The sequence below is a fragment of the Canis aureus genome, chromosome 5, assembly GCF_053574225.1.
Source record: "Canis aureus isolate CA01 chromosome 5, VMU_Caureus_v.1.0, whole genome shotgun sequence".
Classification (NCBI taxonomy): Eukaryota; Metazoa; Chordata; class Mammalia; order Carnivora; family Canidae; genus Canis; species Canis aureus.
In genome coordinates, this window is record NC_135615.1 from 68,152,517 (window position 1) to 68,178,974 (window position 26,458).

At 35.2% G+C, this 26,458-nt stretch overlaps 1 protein-coding gene across 5 annotated transcripts in view; it reads right to left on the reverse strand.

Moving 5' to 3' along the window:
• Positions 1–26,458, reverse strand: part of PHKB (phosphorylase kinase regulatory subunit beta) — a 220,795-nt gene that overhangs the window by 97,434 nt on the left and 96,903 nt on the right. For all 5 annotated transcript variants that reach the window (XM_077898542.1, XM_077898540.1, XM_077898543.1 and 2 more), the window contains 5 exons: positions 17,164–17,227; positions 8,437–8,532; positions 7,114–7,311; positions 3,042–3,099; positions 2,175–2,252 (listed from right to left, as the gene is read on the reverse strand). In XM_077898542.1, coding sequence (XP_077754668.1) covers positions 2,175–2,252; positions 3,042–3,099; positions 7,114–7,311; positions 8,437–8,532; positions 17,164–17,227 — 494 coding nt within the window. The remainder of the gene's footprint in view (positions 1–2,174; positions 2,253–3,041; positions 3,100–7,113; positions 7,312–8,436; positions 8,533–17,163; positions 17,228–26,458) is intronic.

Here is a 26,458-nt window from a genome sequence, read left to right on the forward strand (position 1 = left end):
AAATTGGATATATTGGCTTTCAGAAATTGCCAGTGAAAAACATGGAAAAAGCTCCTTGACTTTAAAACACTAATTTGACAGCATATGATATGCTTTAGCCAATAATGTGTACATAATCTCCTTTAACAACATTTAATTTTAACACCTTTAAATGAATCAATAAAAATACAGTATGCAAACATTTAGAGCCATAGAAGTTATCTCTAATAGGATTAGTCTGTAGAAGCATTACAAATGAGATACTGTGTAATCTCAAATGAAGAATTATAACCCTGAGCCATTGCTTAAAGCAAAGAAATCCCCATTTTAAACATTTAGCCCATTATCTACTATTCAATATCACTGAAGAGAAAAAAAAATCCATTGTCCCCTGTGACTAACTCATTTAAAACATTTCTTAAAGGGCATGTGTTGTGATGGGCCTGCCATATGTAAGTGATGAATCACTAAATTCTACTCCTGAAACCAATACTATACCTAATATATTAACTAACTTGAATTTAAGTAAAATCTTGGAAGAAAATAAATAAATATATACATTCCCTGATGGAAACTAAAATTTATTATTCAAAGACTAAAATCTGGGATCCCTGGGTGGCTCAGCGGTTGGGCGTCTGCCTTCAGCTCAGGGCATGATCTTGGAGGCCCAGGATCGAGTCCTGCATTGGGTTCCCTGCATGGAGCCTGCTTCTCTCTCTGCCTGTGTCTCTGCCTCTTTCTCTCTCTGTGTCTCTCATGAATAAATAAATAAAATATATTAAGAAAAAGACTAAAATCTTGGTGGATAACACAAAAGGAAAAAAGCCAATATTCTTGTAGAATGCTACAGAAGACTTTTTGCACTGTCAGCCCATAGTAAACTTATTTTTCCTAATAAATTCCACAGATATTCCTAAAATTTGCCTCCTTCATACATCAATCAACAGTTATATTTGTGTCTAAAACCAGTAATAAGGTCTATGGCACACAAAGAATACTCTGAACATCATTCTCTGAACATGATAAAGGTTAAACTGTGGTACGCTAAACTACCCCCTCAATGCATCAAAGATCTACCACTGAATGCTAACAGATCTGATTCAAGGAATTTCAAATATTATATTCATTACAGCATACATTACATCATTTCTCATATTGGAAAACTGTTATTTGGAGCTGAAAATATAAATAACTGCTTTTAATAATTAATATTTATTTGGAATTCAATGTTTATCCACAAATGTTTCACTACTTTAATATTACAAGGATTTTAAAGGGTGGACACACATTATGAAGTTTTTACTTGAAAAGACTTGTGGGAAACCATAAAGAATATTACAAACATCACATGAGGAACAGGGCCCAGTGCCATAACTGCAAATTTGCATACCATGTCCATAAGACCATCCATTTTTTTACCCACCCACATCATGATTTTTCACTTTCAGATAAATATGTTTATAAAACTATTTACTCAAGAGAATATGTTCTTATTTATTAATACTTCCAATCCCCAAAGTATCTGGAGCTTCTTCTTTGTAATTTTTTGAGAATTAGTTTCTAGTCATACTGAAAAATTAGTTATCTTCTTTTATGGGCCCTGCTGGTGTTTAACTAAAACCAATATACTATACTCATAAGAGTCTTTTAGCTATTTCTATTATTAAACCCATCCTCAAAGGATGAGACGTTAGCAGAAGGCAGACATTCAAAATGATATACTAAAGGCCCAAGAAGCAACTCTAAAGAGGAGGCCAAAATGATCTTGGCAATGGTAGTACCTTTAGGCTAGGATAGAGTCTTTTAACGTAACCCTCTGTAGGGGGGCAGTATTCACCTGAACGTGGCATTTCTGATGATCTGGAGAAAAAGTGGTCACTCTACACAGAGTGGAGGAGTTTCATAGTAGATAGCAGGAAAAGAACCTGTGCCCACCTGGTAAACTATTTTGTAATTACTATAGCCATAACCCCCTAAGTTTATTCTCCATCCTTGCCTTGCTCAATGAACTCCTTTTATAAACACACATTTATAATAACAAATTAATACATTATTCTTTATAATTCATTGAAGGCTCAATTCACTTTTTACAATGTAATATAAATTGCTATATTTAAAAAGGAATCATTTATACATTTCAAAGCAACATTAAGAAAATATGAGGAAGAATTTCTTGAAAAACAATCCAACTATACCTTCTGTGGTATGATGAAGTACTGGAGTCAGAAGATCCTGATACTCCTTTACTTGTTGGGGATTGCCTCTAAAAACTCCTGAAATTTAAAATATAAAATCCAACAGCATTTGAGCTCAGTAAGTACCACAGAAAACTTAGAAAACTCTACTGGGGGCACCTGGGTGCTTCAGTCAGTTAAGCATTCAACTCTAGATTTCAGCTCAGGTCATGATCTCAGTGTTGTGAGATGGAGCCTGGTGGTTGGGCTCCATGCTGGGCGAGAAACCTGCTTAAGATTCTTTCCCTTCCTTTCTCTTTGTCCCTCCCTCTCCATTCTCTCCCTCTAAAAACAAAAAACAAAAAACTACTAGCCCAGTTATGTTTATTTTGGTAATTCTGTACATAAATACTATAAATAAAATTGAAAAAAGGTCATGCAAATATGTATGATATTATTCCAGGAAACTGATTTTATTTTATTTTATTTTTTTATTTTTATTTTTTTTGGAAACTGATTTTAGAAGGACATGTTAGCATTTAGAACTGAAAATTGAATTTCAATAGAAATTTCTCAATTCTGAACTGTAAATGTTATATTCACAATGTCACAGATTATAATACCCATTATTACTATTCATAAAAAATTTTTCTTTGCAAATATGAAAATATATTTGTATCATTTCTTAAATTCTTCAAAGTGTTTTTTTAATTCTTTAAATGACTTAACATTCACTCCGAAAGCAGAAGAGCAGCATATAAAAATGCAGAGCAGTTAACATCACTGAAATGTAGTCTATTTTGCTAGCTAGAAGGATCATATTTCATCCGCTTTTCTTTAAACCATTTATATTATATAGCTTAAATTTTAGGAGAAAAACTCACTTACCATCAATCATCATGTAAAGGAAAAATATGGGAAATTCACACTCAATGCCATCAAACAGCTAAAACAGAAAATAAAATATTAAAGATTTCAATGAAGTTAACTAGAACAATTATATTAGAACAATTATATTAATTAGAACAAATATGTTAATTACATTTATAGAATGATTGTTAGAACATTATAGTTAGGATATACATAGAAGATTTATTTTTTTTTTTTTTAAATTTTTATTTATTATTTATGATAGTCACACACACACACACAGAGAGAGAGAGAGAGAGAGAGGCAGAGACACAGGCAGAGGGAAAAGCAGGCTCCATGCACCGGGAGCCCGACGTGGGATTCGATCCCGGGTCTCCAGGATCGCGCCCTGGGCCAAAGGCAGGCGCCAAACCGCTGCGCCACCCAGGGATCCCAGAAGATTTATATAGTAGTAACAAAACTGGACTAATGTAAGTAGTTTTGTTGTTCTTTTAAAAAATTCTTAGAACTCTTATTCAAATTCTCATTCATTTAATCCATCACACAGTGATCATTCATTCAATAAGTGTTTACTAAGTACTTAGTAATGCCTGGCATCAACTAGACAGAGGGCTATGGCGACAAAGAAAGAAAGAACCTGCCCTCAAGGGCTCCTAGCCTAATGGTGAGTCAGGCATGTAAATAAACAACTATAGTATTATATGAGATGTCTATACATAATACATCAGGAACATAAGAAGTGAAATACCTGAGTCTGCCCAGGGATTGGGAAGGGATAATAGGAAAGGAAATGCTTCAATTAAGGCTTGATGGATTTCTCTGGGGAGATGAGCTAAGGGAACTCCATGCAGAGAAAAGAATAGTACAAACTACTGATGCACAGGAGAACAAAGTTTGTTAAAGAAACTACCAGCAATTCAGTATTTTTGGAACAAGCAAGCAAGAAATCATGAAAGTTAATACCCAAGAGGTGGGCTGGGGCCAGGCTAGGCCAGGCCAGCCACATCAAGAAGGAGGTGGGAAATTATGTTAAAAGACTGAGACTTTGATCTAGAAGTGACAGGGAACAACTGGTGAATACTGAGTGGAAACAGATTTACTCATTAGATTTACTTACTAGTTGGTCAGCTGGCAGTATTGAACAGTTTTAGGGGCAAGAAATAAGGAGATCAGCTGGAAGGCTACTTGGAAGCAATCCAAAGAGAAAATATGATAGCCTAAACTGAGGTTTCTCCACTTCAGCACTATTGACATTTTGGGCAAATAATTCTTTGCTGTAGAGGCTGTTCTATGCAAAATAGAATTTTCAGTACCCTCTCTGGCCTCTACCTTCCAAATGTCAGTAGCACCCACTAAGTTGTGACAATGAAAAATGTCTGCTTGTCTCCTGGGTCATAAAATCATTTGCTTATGAATCATTAACCTAAACCAAGGAGTTAACAGAGAGGAAGGGACAGATGTTAAGATTTAAAGGAGATTAAATCTACTAGGCCTGGGGAATGACAAAGAAAGCTGAATGAGATGGAAAAGCCTAAAATGACCTTCAGGTTTGGGGCTTGAGCATAAGCAGACTGAAGGACATCCAAGTAAGGATGTTCAAAAGGCAGCTGGATACATGGCAGCATACTCAGGGGATAAAGGAGATCTGAAGCTAAGAGTGATAGCTGAAGTTATGACTGCATGGATAGCATGAAAAGAGAATAGGACTAAGGATGAAACTCAGGAAAAGGGCAATCTTTTTTTTTTAAGATTTTATTTATTTATTCATGAAAGACACAGAGAGAGACAGGCAGAGGGAGAAGCAGGCTCCAGGCAGGGAGCCTGAGGTGGGACTCCATCCTGAGACCGCAGATCACGCCCTGAGCCAGAGGCAGGTGCTCAACCGCTGAGCCACCCAGGTATCCCATAAAGGGCAAAGTTTAAGAAGTGGCAGAAGAAGAGCCTGAAAAGGAGACTAAGAAAGACAAAGAAGAGCATTAGGAAGAGAATGGGCCCAGAGAAAGTGGAGAATGTTCCAAGAAAGAAGACTCAGTTAAAACATTCAAATGCCAAGGAGAGAGGTTCGGTGAAACAAGATCAGAAAATCATCCACTACCCAGTTACCTAAACCCAGACACCAACACGGCTACTGGGAAGTGTTGAAGCAGAGCTGGAATATAATATGAAAGAGTGAGTAGGAGGCAAACAAGGAGACACACCAAGAACAGACTATATACTTTTCAGAAGTGTGGCTACAAAGACAGAGATGATTGGAGGTAGAGAGGAGTAAAGGTTTTTGTTTTTGTTTTAAATGATGAACATCACTATGTTTATGCTGAGGAAAAGAAGCTGATTGGAGTTGGGGGAGTACAAGACAGAAGGAAGGGAGAAGTGAGGAAGAGGAAGAGGAAAAAAAGAAAGAAGCAGAGGCAGACATGCTTCTATCAGAGAAGAAAACAAATGATAGTAATAACCCCAAGGAAGTAAAAGAGACCAGAAGGGGGTGTACATACGGAAGGATAGCCCTGGGATGAAGGGCAGACATCACCTTCTGTGAAACAAAGAGAGATGGAGGTAGGGATGGATGCAGGAGAGCTACAGTAGCAAAGTCAAATAGAAATGAAACCTATGAAGTAAGAAGTCACGTCTGGGAACTTGAATACAAATAGGAAAAAAGCTGGAAAAGCTTGTAAGGGGAGTTCCTGCAGAGTCACACAGCAGTAGGGACAACAGTGAGGACTGAACCAACACAGGTGTTCTGAAGCTGGGATGGCATCTGTCAGTACTGCTATGGCTGTCCATACTGGTGCTCAGCAGCAGGTGCAGAGACAAAGAACCTCTACTTGACCGATCCAAAGCTGAAAATTTGCAAGGTGGTACGATTCAAATGTAAGTGCTATAAATCAGCTCAGGAAATGTATTAAATAGAGGAGAAATATCTGAAGGTGTTTAAGAGATAAATGGATCCTTTGACCATTTATAGACTGCTATAAATTATAGTTTCAAATATGTACACAATAATATGGCTCCTAATGCTTTCAGATGATAGTCAGTTATGAAATTAAAAAAAAAAGATAAATAGCTTGTCTAGTTGTCCAGCAAACCTAAGTGTGTATTAAATATTAAGAGTGGTATTTAACTGCCTAACAAGTTATAAGGTACAATGTTGCCTAAACATTTTCTATATACAGATTCATGGTCCCTTACCTATCTTCAAAGTTATGACCATGCTTACAAAAATATTTTTCAATCTACACCACTAAAGAAAAGTCTTCACCAATGTAGATGGATGCTTACCCTTTTTTGGGTGTTATAGTTTTCTGGACAGATTAAAAATAGCTAGAATAAACCTAGATAAAGTGGTATGTATGTGCATTTGAAATAAATGATTTAAAACTAAATATTTAGAGGACTATATTTCAAAGGGAAATGTCTAAGTAAAACAGAAAAAAGAGCATTTGCTTAAAAGATTGAAAGTTGAATCACAAATAAATATTTTCGGGCAGCCGTGGTGGCTCAGCGGTTTAGCGCTGCCTTCAGCCTAGGGCATGATCCTGGAGACCCAGGATCGAGTCCCACATCGGGCTCCCTGCATGGAGTCTGCTTCTCCCTCTGCCTGTGTCTCTGCCTCTCTCTCTCTCTGTCTCTCTCTCTCTGTCTCTCATGAATAAATAAATAAAATCTTAAAAAAAACCAAATAAGTATTTTCTATTATGTAAGGCAAATGATATGGAGCAAGTAGACAAAGTACTGAAAGTTCAGTTGAAAAATTATTCATCCAGTGAATCACCATGGCCCAATATGAGCAAATGGGCCTTACTAGCTAGTAAGGCTAACATTTACCAATAGCTTACTCCTGTGTCCAGAACCATTTGAATCACCTTTAAAGATATGTTAACTCATTTAATCCTCATACAAATTTCAATAACAGGACAAATAATAGTAGATACTATTACTATTTTAACAATGAAAAGTATTAAACATACTGAAGTTTATTAATTTGCCCAAGGCCAGAGAGTAAGTGGCAGTGCCAGAGTTCAAACCCAAGAAGTCTGTTTCCTGAATCAGTGCTTTTGACTCCTCTGTTATGATATGAAATATTTTTTGATACCTTAATTTCAGCTGGTTTGTAGTAGCGTCTGTTGGGATCTTCCAATGATGTTCTGTATCCATCTCTCAAGAAACGCTTAAATCCATATTTTCCTTTTAATTTTCTAACCACTTTATCAAGTGTTTGGCTAAACAAAGCTTCATCATCTAGGGCAAATGCTGGATAAGTGATGCAGGGTAGGAGGGCAGCATCTGTGTTCTGGGGGCAATAAGAAAAAAGAAGGGAATGTTAGTGTCTACAGGATAATGATCAGCACAGACCAAGGAGAATCAGGGAGATGAAAAGTCAGTAAGGTTATCTAACTGACAGTGAGACTGCTGTGCTCCAAGGGACAGACAGACATTTATATGACATAGTTTGATGAACCTAACAGAGGAGATAAAACTTTATCCATTGATAAGGAGTATTTTCAATATTCAACACGACTCAAACTCGAGGACATTAATAACAGCAATGTGCATGAATTTAACACAGATAATTACTACTTATAACTTAGTCTGTCATAACATTGGTTTACAATGGTGAAAACAGAAAACAATCTGAATGTCCAACAATTAGCTGAGTAAATTAGCAGCCATAAAAATTTATATTGTAGAAATGTTTATAGATATGGAAATATGTCCACACAGAATTAGACTATCAAGCATTATGAACAATATTCTTCCAGTTTTGTAAAACAAAAATGTTACATATGTATATAAAAATGTGTGGAAACATATAAACCCAAATGTTGCCACCCTAAAACTACTGAGTGGTGAAATAATGAGTGGATATTCTATTATTATTTGCTTATTTGTGGGTTCTGTTTTTTTCTAAATCATGATCTTGTATTATTTCTTTAAATCATACTCTTTAAATAATTAAATTATTTTATTTGGGGTATTTTCTAAGAATAGACCCACAAATAACCCCTAGAAAAATCTGTAATCCGGTACTACAGGAATATACAAGTTTGAAAGTGAGTTACATGAGAATAAAGAAATAAAGCAGGTAATTTTATTTAAAAGAAATATAAATCATGAAAAATACTTTTCTAATACTCTATGACTAAAAATTTCATTTTGGTATAATGTTGCTACTCTCTACCCCACCCTCAAAAAAAAGGTCTAGTTTTCTATAGTTCTACAAAAGACCCAAGGACAAAGTAGCTTTGTCCACAGTTCTGCTCACTTCCTAAACTAAACCTCCACAGGATGGTGGAGCGAGAGGCAACATTTATTTTCTCTTTTCATCTCTTCTGGCAATCTGTAACATTTTAAGCACTTTCTTGGGAAAGCAATCATAAATAGTAGTACATATTAATTTATTATAAATATATCTCACATGAGATCTTGATTCTCTGGGTAACAGTGAACACAAAGTTTGCCTATTGCGATTGTGAGCATCGAGATCCACAAATATAACCGACCAAGAACAGCCCTGGAACGAGAAAGAAAAACACATTTCCTGAATCAAGAAAAAAGAAATTATAGAATGCTGGACATTTTGGCTGTAAGAAATTTCACAAAAATATTAACATTGGTTACATTTGAGAGTGGCATTACAGAAGATTTTAATTTTCTTTTTTATATTTCCAGTATTCCTCAAATTTCTTGCAATAAACATTAATTTTATAATTATAAGAAATAAATATTATTTTTACAATTTCCCTATTTCTCCTTAGTCATCTTACAATTCAAAATGTAGTGATTAAAAGATAACTAATCAATTAAGGATATTTGGTTTAATAAAGATAAAAATAGTTTAGCTAGTATTTTGGCAAGGAATAAAGCAAGAATTAGGATGCACAAAATCTGAATTATACAGTCCTAAAAAGAACTGTGATTATATGATCAAACTATACAAATTTAGATACAATCTAGAATTAAAGCTGTAAAGAACTACTTGATTAAAATATGAAGATAGGGGCAGCCCTGGTGGCTCAGTGGTTTAGTGCCACCTAAAGCCCAGGGTGGGATCCTGGAAACCCAGGATCAAGTCTCATGTCGGGCTCCCTGCATGGAGCCTGCTTCTCCCTCTGCCTGTGTCTCTGCCTCTCTCTCTCTGTGTCTCTCATGAATAAATAAATAAAAATCTTTTAAGGAAAAAATGAGATAGAAGCATCTCTAATAATAATAATGCACATAATGCTAGCTAATATTCATGAGGTCAAGCACTGCTCTTCATGCTTCACATGGATCACTTAATCCCCAATACGTAGATATTATTATCTCCATTTTAATGAAGAGGATTCTAACTCCTAGTTTAACAGAGCAAGGGTTCAAAAATCAGGTCTTTGACATAGAAGCTCACATCATAACCACTGAGTTGTACAACTTACCACATTAAAAAATATCTTTCACATAAGAACTAAAAACTTAAAAAGATAGGTGTAAAAAAATGGCAATTGGTCTGATAACAAAATTTTTAAAAATTTACTATATAGCCATTAGTACTTTCCATATCCGAGAGCATAGTCATAAGTAAACATGGCTTTGTTCTTTAACTGGGAAGCTAAATATTTTGAAAACATAAGAGATGAAATTGGAATACAAAGACTACTTCCATAATAAGAGAACACTCAGAAAAATACATGGAGAAAGGAAAAAGAGAACTCTTATAACTTTCATGTTACTTTAATATTACCCTCTAAGTCTCATCCAAACTTACACCAACTTCAAAGATGTATTTAACCCTGAAACTAAAATACCTTGAATCAATCAATCACCTAAACTGACATTCCAAATCTAGTACTAGTAGGCCCTACCTCCAAATATTAGACTCATTATATGTATATTTTTCCTGTTAACCTGTTCATACATGAATATTAGCTCATGAAATAAAATAATTTTTCTATCATGGTATCATTTCTTAAATCTCTATTAACTGATCATAAATAAAAATGAGTGAAGCTACCTCTGAACAACGAGATTAATGCTAAAGTGTCCTTCCTACGATTTGAAAGTCTCAACTCCTCATTTCCAGCCATAAATCTGAGCCCAACAAAAGCTTGACACAGTAGCTGCCATTGTCAAGAGTCAAATGCTCTATCCTTTGAGAAAAATAAACAAGATAGGACCTGATCTCCTCTCTCAAGGAACTGACCCAGGTGATATATAGTCCCTAAACAAGATGAATAACAAGCAAAACAAAAAGACTGCACATAGCAATACCCAGCTACATACCAAATGATTAGCTTAGATGAAAGAATACTAATGATAATAAACTTCTTAAGTTAATAGGAGAAAAACAATAGGGCACTTGGGGACTTTCTGGAGAAGGTAAACTAAGTTATGAATTTTGGGGGAGAGGGGGGCAAATAGGGTGATTAGAATAAGGCAGCAGAGAAATAAATGGGTATGAGATGTTGGGAATCTCTGAGTATAGAAAATCAGACTCACGGTTTATCCTTAGGCTGATAATTAATAAAGTTAACTGCATGTCAAATCAGTCTGCCTTGAATTGAATTTTTAAAAGATACAATCTAAGTAGAGAAATAACAAAGTGAAATGGCAAATTTGGCAATTCCTGACATTACCTAATTAATATAAACAGCCAACTTCTATTCTCTGGCTAAAATAAATGGCTTGTTTACCTAAATTCAAAGTATTTGTTCAGGTCTCTTCCTTTGCCAGCCTCTAACAAATATACCCAAAAGGAAAAATAATCTCATAATGTTACCATATTTTAACACTGAGATAAAGATCAAAAGTTAGTTAACTGTATTGTTTGGGCAATCTCTTGAAAAATACACCATGCTTTAGGTATATAACCCATATTTACAGGAGAATAAAATTCATCCAAAGCCATGGGCCACTATTCCTAATCAGAAGCAACTTTTTCTAAAAGTCATCAAGGAAAACTTACATATGGAATTAATTATCACCTTCTTTAAATGATCAGACACATTAATTTTAGGACTGTAAATTTCAAAGGAAGCTACATATGTCTCCATTGCTTTGAACACTTTTCATAATATGAGCAATCTCTCCAGTCATCACCTTTTACCTTCTGACCTCAGCTCATCTGTTAGTATCTTGATTTCTCCAATTAAAGGCACAAATATGAAAGGATGTTTTATATGTATATATCACTGTAAATTAACTGATTAGCTTTGGATATTTTATTTTCATCTTCCATTTCTGAAATCTCACAACTCTGTCATAATAGCCCAACTCCAGTTAAAGAGTATATTTTAAGAGTGGTAGATCAAACTTTAACCCCCAAATTGAGTTTCTGTAATTGTGTCCTAGTAAATACACTAGAATTTGATTCAACCTGACTACTGTCTTGGGGACTTCAGTTTCAGTGGTGGGTAAGAGTTGCAATGACCCATCTACCCCAGGCTTCATGCCCACAACAAATCTTTCTGAGATAGTAGCAAGGGAGACATCTATGACCATTAGGTACTGCTGATCTCTTTAATTTCAATTCAAAGTGAAATTATTTGATGGATTGTCTGGGTCTTTCTTTTCCCCATTAATCACTTCTCTGAACCTGAGCTATTGGCTTGCTGTCCTCATCTATCAGCAAAGAATCAAACAATGAAACTGGTCAGTATATCTACTATATATGATACCTTCTCTATTCTCAGGATAAAACCACACCACTCTGATGAAACCATATTCCTCCTAGCTCAGCAACAGGCTGTCTCTTAGCTTTGTGGCAGATCCTGGAACGTTGTATTCTTACAGAAAGGATATTTACTGTTGGGCATTACCCCTCTGCACCATGGCTATGGGTGGCAACAGGTGTGTAAATATCCAACTTTTACAAATTGTCAAATAGCCTCCAGTAGCTCCTCCCACAAACCATGCTTCTTTCTTTACAGAAGATCCTACTCACATAAAGGATGTGAGTTTTTCAAACTACAGAAAGAGATGAACCTAAGGGTTCTCAGGTTTCAGAAGAGCAGAGCTAAGACTCAGACCCAGGGGACAGCCTGGGTGGCTCAGTGGTTTAGCGCCGCCTTCAGCTGAGGGCGAGATCCTGGAGACCCAGGAAACCCAGAATTGAGTCCCATGTCAGGCTCCCTGCATGGAGCCTGCTTCTCCCTCTGCCTGTGTCTTTGCCTCTCTCCCTCTCTCTCTCTCTCTCTCTGTTTCTCATGAATAAATAAATAAAATCTTAAAAAAAAAAAAGACTCAGATCCAGGAATCACAAAGCTTATGCTAACAATGTCGATGACACTTTGCTGAGTGTAAATTATGATTTACTTAAACATTACTTCTAATAATAATATTTCTATATATTGTCACAGAATATTGACAATATATAGAAATTTATATTTATACAGAATATATATTGAAACCATGATCAATATATAACTGTCACACTGAGGCTTATATGAGTTATTTTTCTAAATGCTACAAATTAGCCTTTTTTATAAACTTCTCAGTAAAGAAATTAAGACATTTTATCATATTTTCTTCTTAGTCTCTCACAAAGGAAAATAAATTTTGAAAATAGTTTCAGAGTAAGTATTTAAGTAATGGGTTTTCTTCCTGAATAATAAAATAAGTTTAATATTAAAAAAAAAAAGGAAGTAGAAACACATGCTAGTCATAATGAAAGCTAAAAATTTTTTCCACCCAATAATTTCCATAAAAATAAAAACATTTGTCATATACAGTACACAAAGGGTAAAATGCAAGTCTTTGCATTGTTCGGTGAGTTGATACCTCCTTCAGAAGTTCAATAAAATGGGGATGGGGTGAGTGACAGGCACTAAGGAGGGCACTTGATAGGATGAGCACTGGGTGTTACGCTATATGTTGGCAAACTGAATTTAAATAAAAAATTTAAAAAAATAATTAAGGAGAAAATGGTGTGGTCAAAGGTATGAACTCTCCATTATAAAATAAATCTTGGGGCTATAATGTACTGCATGGTGACTATAGTTAATAATACTGTATTTGTATATTTGAGTGTTGCTAAAGGGAATAGATCTTAAAAGTTCCCATCACAAGAAAAAAAAACTCTAACTATATATGGATGTTAATTAGACTTAATGTGGTGATCACTTTGCAATATATACAAATATCCAGTCATTATCATACATCTGAATGTTATATATCAATTCTATCTCAATAAAAATTTTAATTTCATTCAAAAAAAAAAGAAGAAAATGCCTTAAGAGTTTCTCAAGAAAAAGCACAGCTGGGATGCCTGGGTGGCTCAGCAGTTAAGCATCTGCCTTCGGCTCAGGGCGTGATCCCAGGGCCCTGGGATCGAATTCGGCATCTGGCTCTCGGCATGGAGCCTGCTTCTCCTTCTGCCTATGTCTCTGCCTCTCTCATGAATAAATAAATAAATCTTAAAGAAAAAAAAAAGAAAAGAAAAAGTACATCCGTCACCTCTAAAGGTGGAAAGCATTCAAGATTCAAGATTTCCTGTACTAATAGCTGATATTCCAGATTCATTACCAAGTGGCTTTGGTTTAATTCCTGGTTTTGCCTCTGTTTCATGACCTGTGAAAAGTCATCTCAACTCTCTGACCATTCATTTTGAGAGAAGGACCCTTCTAACTCCAAAGATCTATGACTCTCTGAGTTGCCACCAACAGGAGAAGCATTTTTGGAAAGCTCTAAATTAATTTAAAGAAGTCTTTAAAACACTTGAGCAGGTCTTCCAGAACACTGTACCAACAATATTAGAAATAACTGATAATATTAATGATAATACCCATGTGACCTGAAATCCCTCAAGTCTTGAAGAGGTTTCTTTGGGTTTTCATCTGAACATTTCTTTTTTATATTAGTTCTTTTTCTAGCTGCTCATCTTTAATGAGACCACAACTCTTTTAAGTACATGAAGCAATATTATAAGATGATTAAACACTAAAAAAAAAAAAAAAAAATCACATGCACTTTTAAATGTGCTACTGTTTAGCAGGTACCTCTTTTTAAACTGTTCTAGTGGTGGGAATTTGCAAAACTAGGATTCTCTCTGATATTATAAAAAAAAAAGGAAGACAAAGAGGGGTTCTACTTGCAATAGGTAACATCTGTGTGGCTACAGGAATAAGACATTATTTGTCTAAATTCTATCTGAAATAATCAAGGAATAGTCAAGTCAGTGAAATTTGGTGTATAGCTCAGCTGGAAACAGACACAAGCTAAACAAGGTCAAGAATGAACTCTGCTTAGAGCAGTTGTTCTCATCCTTGGCTGCACATTAGAATTCCCAGGCAGTACATGAAAACTTCAACATCAAGGTCTCCCCCAGACCAATTCAATCAGAATCTCTAGGGGTAGAATCCAGCCATCATTATTGTTCTTTAAGTTCTTCAAATAATTCCAATGTGTAGCCAAGATTAGAAATTATGGCTGGGTAACAATATTGGCAGTATATTTGTAATTAAAAATCAGAATGTATAAAAAAGCAATTCAGTGCTTTTAGAGTTCTGGCTAAGAGATTTATGAGAGCTTCTTGGGAAGAGCCGACTAAAGGCAGAGCCCTGAGAGACAGGCAGTTGGGAAAAGTGCCATTCCATGTGTGGGTATGTAAGTAGGTGGAGCAGGTATATACCAGATACATAAGCTGCATATGTTAATGTTCAAGTACATCAAAGGAGATGACACAGTTGCAAAAAAGAGCTGACCACCACTTAAGAACATCCAACCTAAACACACAGAACTGCACACGGCCACTATTTGGTAGGCCATGGAGAACAGAAGAGCAAGACCTGCATTTTTCTAGACTGTTACTGTAACACTACTAGTTTAGTCCATGACTCTTCTCTATCTCCTTGAGATACTCTCTAGAGGTTTTTCAGTCCAATCCCTTCATTTCCTTTCTTTAGGATTATCAGTATTACCAAAAATTCATTAATAGCAACAAGAGATAACACCTAATGAGGGTTTAATCTTGGCCAAGCACTATGCTAATTGTTTTTAATTGTAGGAAAACCTTCTCAGTTAGGTCCTAGTATCATTATGTCTACCTTTTTAGAACAAAGAAGCTGAGACATAGGTAAACAGCCAAAGTTACAGAGCTCACTGGTGGGAGTACAGAGCATACAGTGATTCTGTTTCCTGACTCCGAAAACAATGTAACAATGTCATTTCTTTATGCCATATTACTCTTCCCTTTCATCCTATCTACCTCTATTTATCTATCTCTATTTATTATATATATATTCTCTACATATTTGTATTTACACACACACATTCATACATATGTACACATTTAAATGAATGTATGGAGTAAGGAAGGGGTAAAAGGAAATGAAAAGCACTGGGGAAGCCCAGGTGGCTCAGCGGTTTAGTGCTGCCTTCAGCCTAGGTGTGATCCTGGAGACCTGGGATCGAGTCCCACATCAGGCTCCCTGCATGGAGCCTGCTTCTCCCTTTGCCTGTGTCTCTGCCTCTCTCTCTCTCTCTGTCTCTTGTGAATAAATAGAAAAACCTTAAAAAAAAAAAAAAAAGAAAAGCATTGAAAGATACATGTGGGACTTCCATAAGTATGGTGACACTTCGAGAGAGACGGAAATGTTGATACAAGCTAAGGGATTAGTGCTAGAGGAACTGAGAATCTCAAGGAGAGGTATAGTATTAATACTCATGATTTTCAATACGTTCATAACACCCCTCTATCCCCACAAGCTCTGATCCCTCCATTTCTCCAGCCACAGGTCTTGAGAGAGGAAAAACGGTATGGGAGTGGGTGATTGAGAGTCACCTCTTGGGAACCAGAATGAATTGCTGCTCCCCTCTTCCCAATCTTTTCATGTCTGTGCTCATTCTTCATTCTTCATGTCCTGGATATAACCAGAAGCCATCCTCCAGAGGAAATCGGAGTGAGAGGAAAAGACAGTTTGTATATATAGGGAGGGGAAAAGAGGCAGTTTGCTACCATACTCCAACTTGAAATATTCTTAAATTCAAGGCTTGAGGTGCATAGTATTATAACTGCCAAAACAGAAACCAAGTCACATTTTGCACGTCTGCGTTAAGTTCCTAAAATGTATCTGCACTGACTTAGCATTTTAATAGCTTAGGGTTAATTATAGTATCAGTTGGAAACTTCCTTTACCCTCTCATCTTAGAAATCTACAAAAATTGCTAAAGAAAATTAGTCTAGGGGCAGGTCTGATGGCTTAGCGATTTAGCGCCACCTTCAGCCCAGGGTGTGATCCTGGAGACCTGGGATTGAGTCCCACGTCAGGCTCCCTGCATGGAGCCTGCTTCTCCCTTTGCCTGTGTATCTGCCTCTCTCTCTCTGTATCTATCTCTCATGAATAAATAAAATCTTAAAAAAAAAGAAAAGAAAAGAAAAGAAAATTAGTCTACTCCTTGATTCAGAAAAGTAACCTGTATTCTTACATAGTATTGCCTTTCATTGACAACTCAGTTCATGGTCACTTGGGTAGTTCAATGATTAGGTACAGAGAAACTGGTTAAACAAATCATGAAAATTTAGGGCAACCCTCAGAGTTTCCTTTTAATCCCAAAGAAAATGAGATTTAGACATAAAATTACAGCCAGCTGAGGGTTAAACTAGGATCAAAGATTCCAATTCTTTGGCTCCACACATTACACAAATTCCCCTCAGCATAAGATATATATTGATACACATTAAATTAAAATCAACATGGGAACTGACAGAATATAAGTGGTTTATAACGTGAGGAATATTTAAAAACGTGAAAACTGGGGGTGCTTGGCTGGCTCAGTAGAGCATGTGACTCTTGATCTTGGGATTGTGGGTTCAAGTCCCATGTTGGGCACAGAACTTACTTTAAAAAAAGGAAAAAGAGAAATAAAAATTTGAAAGCTCAAGAAGAGACTTGAGGGAAAAATTATTAAACAAAGAAAATGAGAATTCTTTATCAAAGGATATTTTTAAATTAAGCAATATTTTTAGTTAGAAAAATATAATTTAACTAGCAAATCACATTCAAAGGAAAGGATGTTCAACCATGAGTTTGCTACATGAATTTCAGGCAATTCTTTGATCATAAGAAATGACTTGGTAAATCAATGGCCAAATTAATTAATCATGTAATTCAATAAAATAATCAAAGTTTGTTGTTAATATTCCTGTTTTTTGTTTTGTTTTGTTTTTTACCTGGTTGCCAAAGAGGTTGAATCCATTAATCGCTTCTAGTGCTGCTTTTGCTAAGCCAACAGAGCTAAAAGAGAAAAGAAATACTTTAGAATTCTGATGTCTGGCTACAAAATAAGAACCATTATCTAATGAATATTCACAAGCAAGTTTCTTTATTAACACTTATAACAACTTCCAGGAGAAAAATAATGTCTAAGAGACTTTAATCTGACATTTCACTATTTTAATTTTTCTTTTTTATGGTTAGTGATCTTATGGGAAAAATATTTCTAAGTTCACCTTGATCTAGATAAATGGTCATACTATTGATGGGAGTAGTTTTAATCCCAGTATCATTTATATTCACTAACTCAAGGGAAAAAAAAAGATGAACTTTAGAGGAAGGTGTATTATGATGAAATGTACTCAATAATAACCAGGTTGGGCATCATTAGTTCAGATCAATTTAACAGAGCTTTCCTGGCATCAATACTGAGCCTTAAAAAAGATCTTGCGTGTCATATACTTACTAGAGCTTAATATACCCATTCAAACATTCTTTGCTTAGTGTCCAATAAAATAGGCATTATTTTATTACTCAAAGAACAAATGATCACCACACATCTCATTTTTTGTCATATTCTTCTTTGCATAAAATGTGTATCCCTTTGGCCTCTAAAATGCCATATTATAATAGTGCTGAAAAATGGGAAGATCCTAATTTCATTAAGTGTGGCATTGTCATCTTATAAATATCAACCTTTAAATATTTTAGATCAAGTATCTAGTTTATTTTACTTATATTTTTTTATTTAAAGCAACTGCATATGCCATTAATATTTTCAAAAATAATGGTCTATCATCATCTAAGCGTTTCTTTAAAGCAGTGATATGTACGTAAGTATGGTCCCCAGAGCAGCAGCATTCCTGGGAACTTATTAGAAATGCCAGTTCTCACTTCTCTCTGTGAGTGGGATCCAACAATCAATGTTAAGAAGCCCTCTAGGTGCTTGAATGTGCTTTAAATTTGAGAATCATTGTTCTAAGCTGTTCATATCATCATGATCCACATTTTCTATGGGTTGTTTACATGAAATGTTCTTAAGTAAGCACTACTTTTATTACAGGATAGGGAAACTTACTTTGGAAGAAGAGAAAGAGGTGGGAAACTTATTTTGAAATACATGGATGGAAAGGTGGAACAGACGTAACTTTCCCTAATTCTTCTCACTAAATATGACTAAAAACCTTGGACACTATGTAAGCAAACATAAAAAGCTCAGACAATGGAATAAGGAATAAGGCAGACTGGCTTCAAGAACCTCGAGATTCCAGGAACAACACTGTGGTAAATACTCTAAGTTTCCTTTTTGCCTCAAATGCAACAGACTTAAAGAAGCCAACAAGTAGGAAGTGCCAGTAGGTGCATACAAAAAAACCTCAACAAAAGCCTGACAAAGGACCAGGAAAAGGGTAGCAAAACAGAAAACATTTAGACAATAACCATTCAGAAAAAAAACTGTGGCCTTACCCCAACTTAGTCCTATAAAGGCTGAGTGGGAAACCCAAACTTCTACATACCAGAGTCTATAATGAGGAACCACATCCATTTATCAATCCTCTCAATAGTGATGCTATCAAGAAAGTCCAAAGAGGAAGCCAAGACTTTTCATTCCCAATGGGTAGTAAGAAGTCTCCCTTCCTCATACTGTGAAAATCATACAAAGAGCCTAGATTTCCACCCCTACCCATCATTAATGAAATGAACCTCCCTATCCTGCTGTGACGGCACCAGAAGAGGTCCAATGGAGAGAGTCAGTACTTTCACTAATGCCCAGCTGTAAGGAGACTTATACCCTTTTCCTGTCATGTAAGTGGAAGCCAATTGGGAATAAGTAATGAAGCATTCCTATCCTTTCCATCTGGGGAAGTATCAGTGTAGGCCTACTGGGGAGCTATACCTCCCACCTAGCCCAGAAGTAATGAGGAATCCCCATCTTGGGTATCAACAAAAAAATCTGGCAATACATTCTCACCTGGCAATAATACAGTGATGTTTCTGTCCCCTTTCCCTACCAGGGTGGTATAAAAAAAATACAGCTAAAGTAAGAGGTTAAAAAAAAGCTCAGGGTCCTATAACACCCGAATGTTCATGTCTCAATAAAAAAAAAAAAAAAAAAAAAAAAAAATCACTCATCATATCTAAAAACAGAAAGATTTCAAACTGAAAGAAAAAGACAATCAATTAATGGTAATATTGTGATGAAAAAGATGTTAGAATTATGGGACAAAATTTTAAAGCAGCCATGATAAAATGATTCATTGAACAATTATGAATATGAGTGAAAAAAATGAAAAGATAGAAAGCCTCAGCTAAGACACAGTCTCAGCAAAACTGTTAGAATTGAAAAATAAAATAATCAAAGAAAAACAAACTCAGTAAACAGGACTAATGGTAAAATAGAGAAGATAGAAGAAAAATAACTAAATTAGAAGATAAAACAATAGAAATAATCCAATCTGAACAAAAGAGAGAAAACAAAACTGAAAAAAAAAAAATGAAGAGAGCCTCAGGGACCCGTGGGACATCTAACATTCATGTCATTGAACTCCCTGAAAGACAGGAGAAAAAGGGCAGGGCTAAAACAAGTACTTGAAATGATGGCAGAAAACTTCAGCAAAAGACAAAAGTTACAGATTCAAACAGCTAACTCAAACAGAATAAAAAATATTCATGCTAGGACACATTGTAAATTTTGAAAACACAAAGTAAAAATCTTAAGGGACACTGGCTGACTTGGTCAAATGAGCAACCCTTAATCTCAGGGTTGTTGAGTTTGAGCCCCAGAGTGGGTGTGGAGATTACTTAAAAATAAAAAATCTGGGGATCACTGGGTGGCTCAGCGGTTTAGTGCCTGCCTTCGGCCTAGGGCCTGATCCTGGAGTCCTGGGATCGAGTCCCACATCAGGCTCCTGCATGGAGCCTGCTTTTCCCTCTGCCTGTGTCTCTGCCTCTCTCTGTGTGTCCCTCATAAATAACTAAATAAATAAATCTTTAAAAAAATAAAATCTTGAAAATAGCCAGAGAAAATACCTTACCTATAGGAGGAAAAACAACTGAACTATAGCAACTTCTTTATCAGAAACCATGAAAGCTAAAAAAATGTGGCACAAAACTTTTCAAGCACTAAAAGAAAAGAACTATCAACCCAGAATCTTATACCAGTAAATACATCCTTTTATCTATTTATCTATCTGTCTGAGTGAGACATTCTCAGATAAAACAAAGAGATCTGTCACCAGCAGAACTACTCTAAAAGTGTGACTAAAATAAGTTCTCAAAACAGAAAGGAAATGATAGAAAGAAAGAGGCAAAGAAAACAATAACCTTGGAACAATCAAAAAGGAAAAAAGAATATGGTAAGCAAAAATATGGGTAAATACAACAGGCTTTTCTTCTCCTCTTAATGTGTGATAGTTACAGCAAAAGTAAAACTGCGTGGTTCTAAATGTATGGGGAGGAAATGTTTAAGATAATTACATCACAGATGGGCAAGGGTAATTCTATATTTCCCTCCAACTGGTACAATGATGACATCAAAAAGCTGAGTTATTATGTATAAATAATGTAATAACTACAGCAACCACTAAAAAGCTACACAAAAAGATACATTCAAATCCAATACACATAAATCAAAATGGAATTCTAAAACATGTTCAAGAATCCGCAGGAAGGTAGGAAAAGAACAATAGAGAAATGAAAAACGGAATAAACACAAAATAAAACGATAGACTCAACCTCAAACATATCAATAATTACATTAACTGTATCAATTAAAGGAAAGATTGGCAGAACTGATCTAAAAATACAACCCGGGGTGTCTGGGTGGCTCAGTTAAATGTCTGCCTTCAGCTCAGGGTCCTGGGATCGAGCCCTTCCTCAGGCTCCCTTCTCAGTGGGAAGTCTGCTTCTCCCTCTCACTTTTGTCTCTACCCCAGCCTGTGCTCACTCATGCACTCTCTCTCTCTCTCTCTCAAATAAATAAAACCTTAAAAAAAAAAAAAGAATAGAAAAACCAAAAATAACTGTCACCCAATTATACATCGTCTATAAGAAACTCACTTCAAATGTAACAATATAGGCAGACTGAAAGTAAAAGGATAAAAAAAGAAATATTATGCAAACATTAATTTTAAAAAAAGCAAGAGTGACTATATTAGTATCAGATTAAGTAGACAGTAGAGCAAAATTACTGGGGGCACAGAGGGATATTATATAATGCTGAAAAGATCAATTTACCAAGAAGACAGAACAATCTTAAATGTGCATGCACCAAATAAAAGAGCTACACAATATGTGAAGCAAAATCGATAGAACTAAAAGGACAAATAGACAAAACCACAATTATAGTTGAGACTTAACACTCCCTTCTCAACAATTAGTAGAACTAGACATAAAATAAGCAAGGACACAGAAGAACCATTAGCCAACACAATCTAATGCATATTTTTATAACACTCTTGATACAAACTGAATTATGTCCCCCAAATATACATACATTGAAGCCCCAACCTCCAGTTTCATATATTTGAAAATGAGTCCTTTAGAAGGTAATCTGGTTTAGATTACGTTATTACAGTGTGGCCTTCATAACATTAGTGTCACTATAAGAAGAGATACTAGAGATCTTGCTTTCTCTTTCTCTCTCTGCCCTGAGAGGACAGTATAAGAAGGTGACTATCTGCAAACCAGGAAGACAGTCTTCACCAGAGAATCAAATTGGCTGGCACTTTGGTCTTGCTCTTGGACTTTCTAGCCTCTAGAACTGTAAGAAATAAATTCCTAGTATTTAAGCTACCCACTCTGTGGTATTTTATGATAGCCCAAGCTAATAAAAATCTACATAAGAGTACATTTTTTTTGCAAGTGCCAACCAACAGATACCAAGATAGATCATATCTTAGCCATAAATAAAACCTTAAAAATATAAAACAACTGAAACCTTAATATGTTCTCTGACTACAATGACATCAAACTAGAATCAACAACATAAAGACCTTAGGAAAATCTACCAACATTTCTAAACAGAATACAATTCACATGGGTCAAAGAAGTCTTAAGTGAAATTAAAAAAATACTCAACATTCATTTCAACATGAAAATGAAAATATAACATCAAAATTTGTGTAGCACAGATAAAGCAATGCTAAAAGGGAAATGTATAACATTAAATGCATACCCTAGAAAAAAGAGAAAAAAGCCTCAAATCAATTATCTAAGCTTCAACATAACCTGGAAAAAGAGCCAAATAAACCTAAAGCAAACAGAAAAATATATATAGGTAAGAGCAGAAATCAATGACATTAAAAACAAAAATAATAGAAAAAAATCAATGAAACAACTGATTCTTTGAAAAGCTAATGAAAATTGACAAACCTCTAGCAGGGCTGACAAAAAAATAAGACAAAAGACAGAAATGACCAATATTTTTATTTTTTCCTAATATCATTACAGACATAGTAATCTCAAAAGGATAAGAAGTGAACACTACAAATAATTCTACATATAAAAATTTGACAACTTAGAAAAAATGAATCAATTCCTAGAAAAGGACTACCTACTACTACTTGCCCAATATGAGATAAATCATTTGAATAGCCCTATAACTTTTAAGGATATTTAATCCATAATTTCAAAATAGCCAAAAAAAAAAAAAAAAAAGAAATCTCCAAGCCTAGATGATTTGAGAATTCTCTCAAACATTAAAAAAAGAAAAAAGTTAACACATACATACTGTCTTCCAGAAAACAGGAAAGAAAGTACTTTGGGGTTTATTTTATGAAGCTAGCGTTACCCTGATACCAAAACCAGACAAAGACAGTACACAGAAAAACAACTATGCACCAATATCTCTCATTCATATATATATATATGAATCCTTTTTAAAAACTACCAAACAGAATTAAGTAACATAAAAAATGAATTATCACCATAAGTGACCAACTGGAGTTGATTCCAGGGACATAAGTCAGGTTCAATAATCAAAAATCAATCAATATAATCCAAGATAATATTAACTAATAGGCTAAAGAAGAAAACTCACATGATCTTATTATGTCTGTGATATCGTTGCCGGGATAGACACACAGAACCCAGAAACAGACTGATACAAATATGCCCACTATTTTTAATAAGAGCACAAAGGCATTTAAATGGAGGAATGATAGTCTTTTTTTTTTAAGATTTTATTTATTTATTCATGAGAGACACACACAGAGAGAGGCAGAGACATAGGCAGAGGAGCAGCAGACTCCATGCAGGGAGCCTCATGTGGGACTCGATCCCGGGACTCTGGGATCACACCCTGAGCCAAAGGCAGGCATTCAACTGCTGAGCCACCCAGGTATCCCATGGAATTATAGTCTTTTAAACAAATGCAAATAATTCTGGAACAATTGGACATTCTTAGGTAAAAAAGAAAAAAAGGAAAATAATCTCAACATTAGTCTCATCAAACCTTACACAAAACTCAGAATGGATCATAAACCTATATATAAGACATAAAATTGTACAACTTTTAGAAAACAAGTTGTTGAAGAAATTCTTAAAGATCAAGGGTTAGGCAAAGAGTTTATAAGACTTTATACCAAAGGTACAATCCATAAAAGGAAAAATTGATAAATTGAATTCCATTAAAATTAAAATTTTTTACTCTGTGAAAGACTCTGTTAAGAGAATATAAAGACAAGCTATACACTCGGAAATATATTTGCAAAACACATATGTGACAAAGGACTAGTATCTAGAATTACATTAAAAACTATCAAGAGGGACACCTGGGTGGCTCAGCGGTTGGGCATCTATCTGCCTTTGGCTCAGGGCGTGATGATCCTGGAGTCCCAGGATTGAGTCCCACATCCGGATCCCTGCGAGAAGCCTGCTTCTCCTCTGTCTGTGTCACTGCCTCTCTCTCTGTGTCTCTCAGGAATAAATAAATAAAATCTTAAAAACTATCAAATCGATGATAAAAACAAAAATGAGCAAAAAACATGAAGAGAGATTTCACCGAAGAGAATCTACAAATAGCAAATAAGCACATGAAAAAATCCAACAACATTATCCACAAGGAAATGCAAATTAAAACCATAATGAGGGGATCCCTGGGTGGTGCAGCGGTTTGGCGCCTGCCTTTGGCCCAGGGCGCGATCCTGGAGACCCAGGATCAAATCCCACATTGGGCTCCCAGTGCATGGAGCCTGCTTCTCCCTCTGCCTGTGTCTCTGCCTCTCTCTCTCTCTCTCTCTCTCTCTGTGACTATCATAAATAAAAATAAAAAATTAAAAAAAAATAAATAAAACCATAATGAGATACTATAAACCAATCAGAGTAACTAAAATAAAAAATGACAGTAACACCAAATGCTGGCAAAGATGCAGAGAAACTATCGTTCACACATTGCTGGTAGGAAAGTAAATGATATAGGTTTCTGGCAAAGTCTTGCCATTTCTTTGAAATCTAAACATGCAACTATCTACCATCTACTACTGGGCATTCATCCAGACAAATGAAAACTTGTATTCATACAAAAACCTGTAGAGAACCTTTTTGCTGTTGTTGTTTGTGCTTTAGTGTGATCTAAAGTGTAATCTTCTCTAATCCAAGGTCACAATGATTTACAATTATGTTTTCTTCTAAGAGTTTTATAGTTTTAGCTCTTACATACAGGTCTTTGATTCATTTCTAATTATTTTTGTATATACAGTATGAAGTAGAGATCTAAATTCATTCTCTTACATGTAGATACCTAGTTGCCCCAGCATCATTTGTTGAAAAGACTATCCTTTCTCTATTGAGTTGTCTTTGCACCTTCATCAAAATCAACTACCATAGATGTAAAGATTTAATTCTGGATTGTCAATTCTAGTCTACTGATCTCTATATATGTTCTTAAATCAATATCATACTAATTCTTATAGCATACTACTGTACATATAATATGTATAGTACTGTAGTAAATTTTGAAAACTGGAAAGTATGAAAGAACTTTGTTCTTTCTCAAGGCTGTTTTAGCTATTCTGAATCCCTTGCATTTTTATATGAATTTTAGGATTAGCTTGTCAATTTCTGCAAAAAGACAGCTGGATTTTTTATATAGATCACATTGAACACAAGATATCTTTACATTTTTGTATGTCTTCACTAGAATCTATGGTGACCATTCTACCCTGGTTTTCAAGAACAATCGAGCCAATAATCTGGTTTTACATACTGTCCTACTAACTCAAATCTGCAGTCTAGCATTTCACTGCCAGTGAAGTAAGTAATTGATGCTTCTACAAGTTAAACATTTCACATGGCACTGCTAGTATACTCAAGACAAGGACAGTGATCTCTTTTCACAACCAAAGCCATTTTAGAGAAGTGACTAGGCCTGAGACCCAAAGGAATAAAATCCAAGTGAGGAATATGTGGTGGTTTAATGCACAGAACTTACATGCATCTAACCTTAGTAATGCCAGAAAACTTCCCCTCACAGCATGGTCTTTATGTGTTATTACAACTTTTAACGGTATTTTGAGAAATGAGAGAAAATAACTTATTCAAAAGGCAAATACTTAAGAAAGTCTGTACTCAGGTAAATACATAATGTAGCCAGTCCAAGGTTCTGTCTTTAACAATGGTACATAAAGACAGTTAAGAGATGAATTTGGAAATTGTCTTAATAAACCATTACAAAAAAAATCAAACATTGTACCCGAAATACAGCAAATATTGAATTCTTTGCATTTTAACCTGCTTTCCCAATGCAACTGGTTAAATAATTGGACCTAACTGAAATTCACAAATATGCTACTTTATTATCCACTGGTTATTTGAATCTCTGGCAACAGCAAGCTATTTAGAAACTCAAACTTATCCCTATTGTGATCTACATTTTATTGGCAAATAGAATACATTATATTGAAAGAATTAAAAACATTTTACTGGCACAAAATACTCTCAGAAAATTAAATTGTTCTATGATTAGCTAATGAATATATTAATATTAGGGGACTATTATCAATAGAACATACACCAATATGATTCTTGAAGGTGTTATCTCAACATTCATTTAAAAGAGCTAAAAGCAACATTTCTTGAGATATAACTTGTAGAAACATGATTTGTTACATAAATCAAGCTTTACTAGAAAAAAGGATGGGTTGGGACTAAGTGATTTATAATACACCATGGAATCCAAAAAGGAACTGGCAAGCACAGGAACTAAATTCACAATCTCCTACTCATTAACACTATGCTCTAACTCACTGAGTT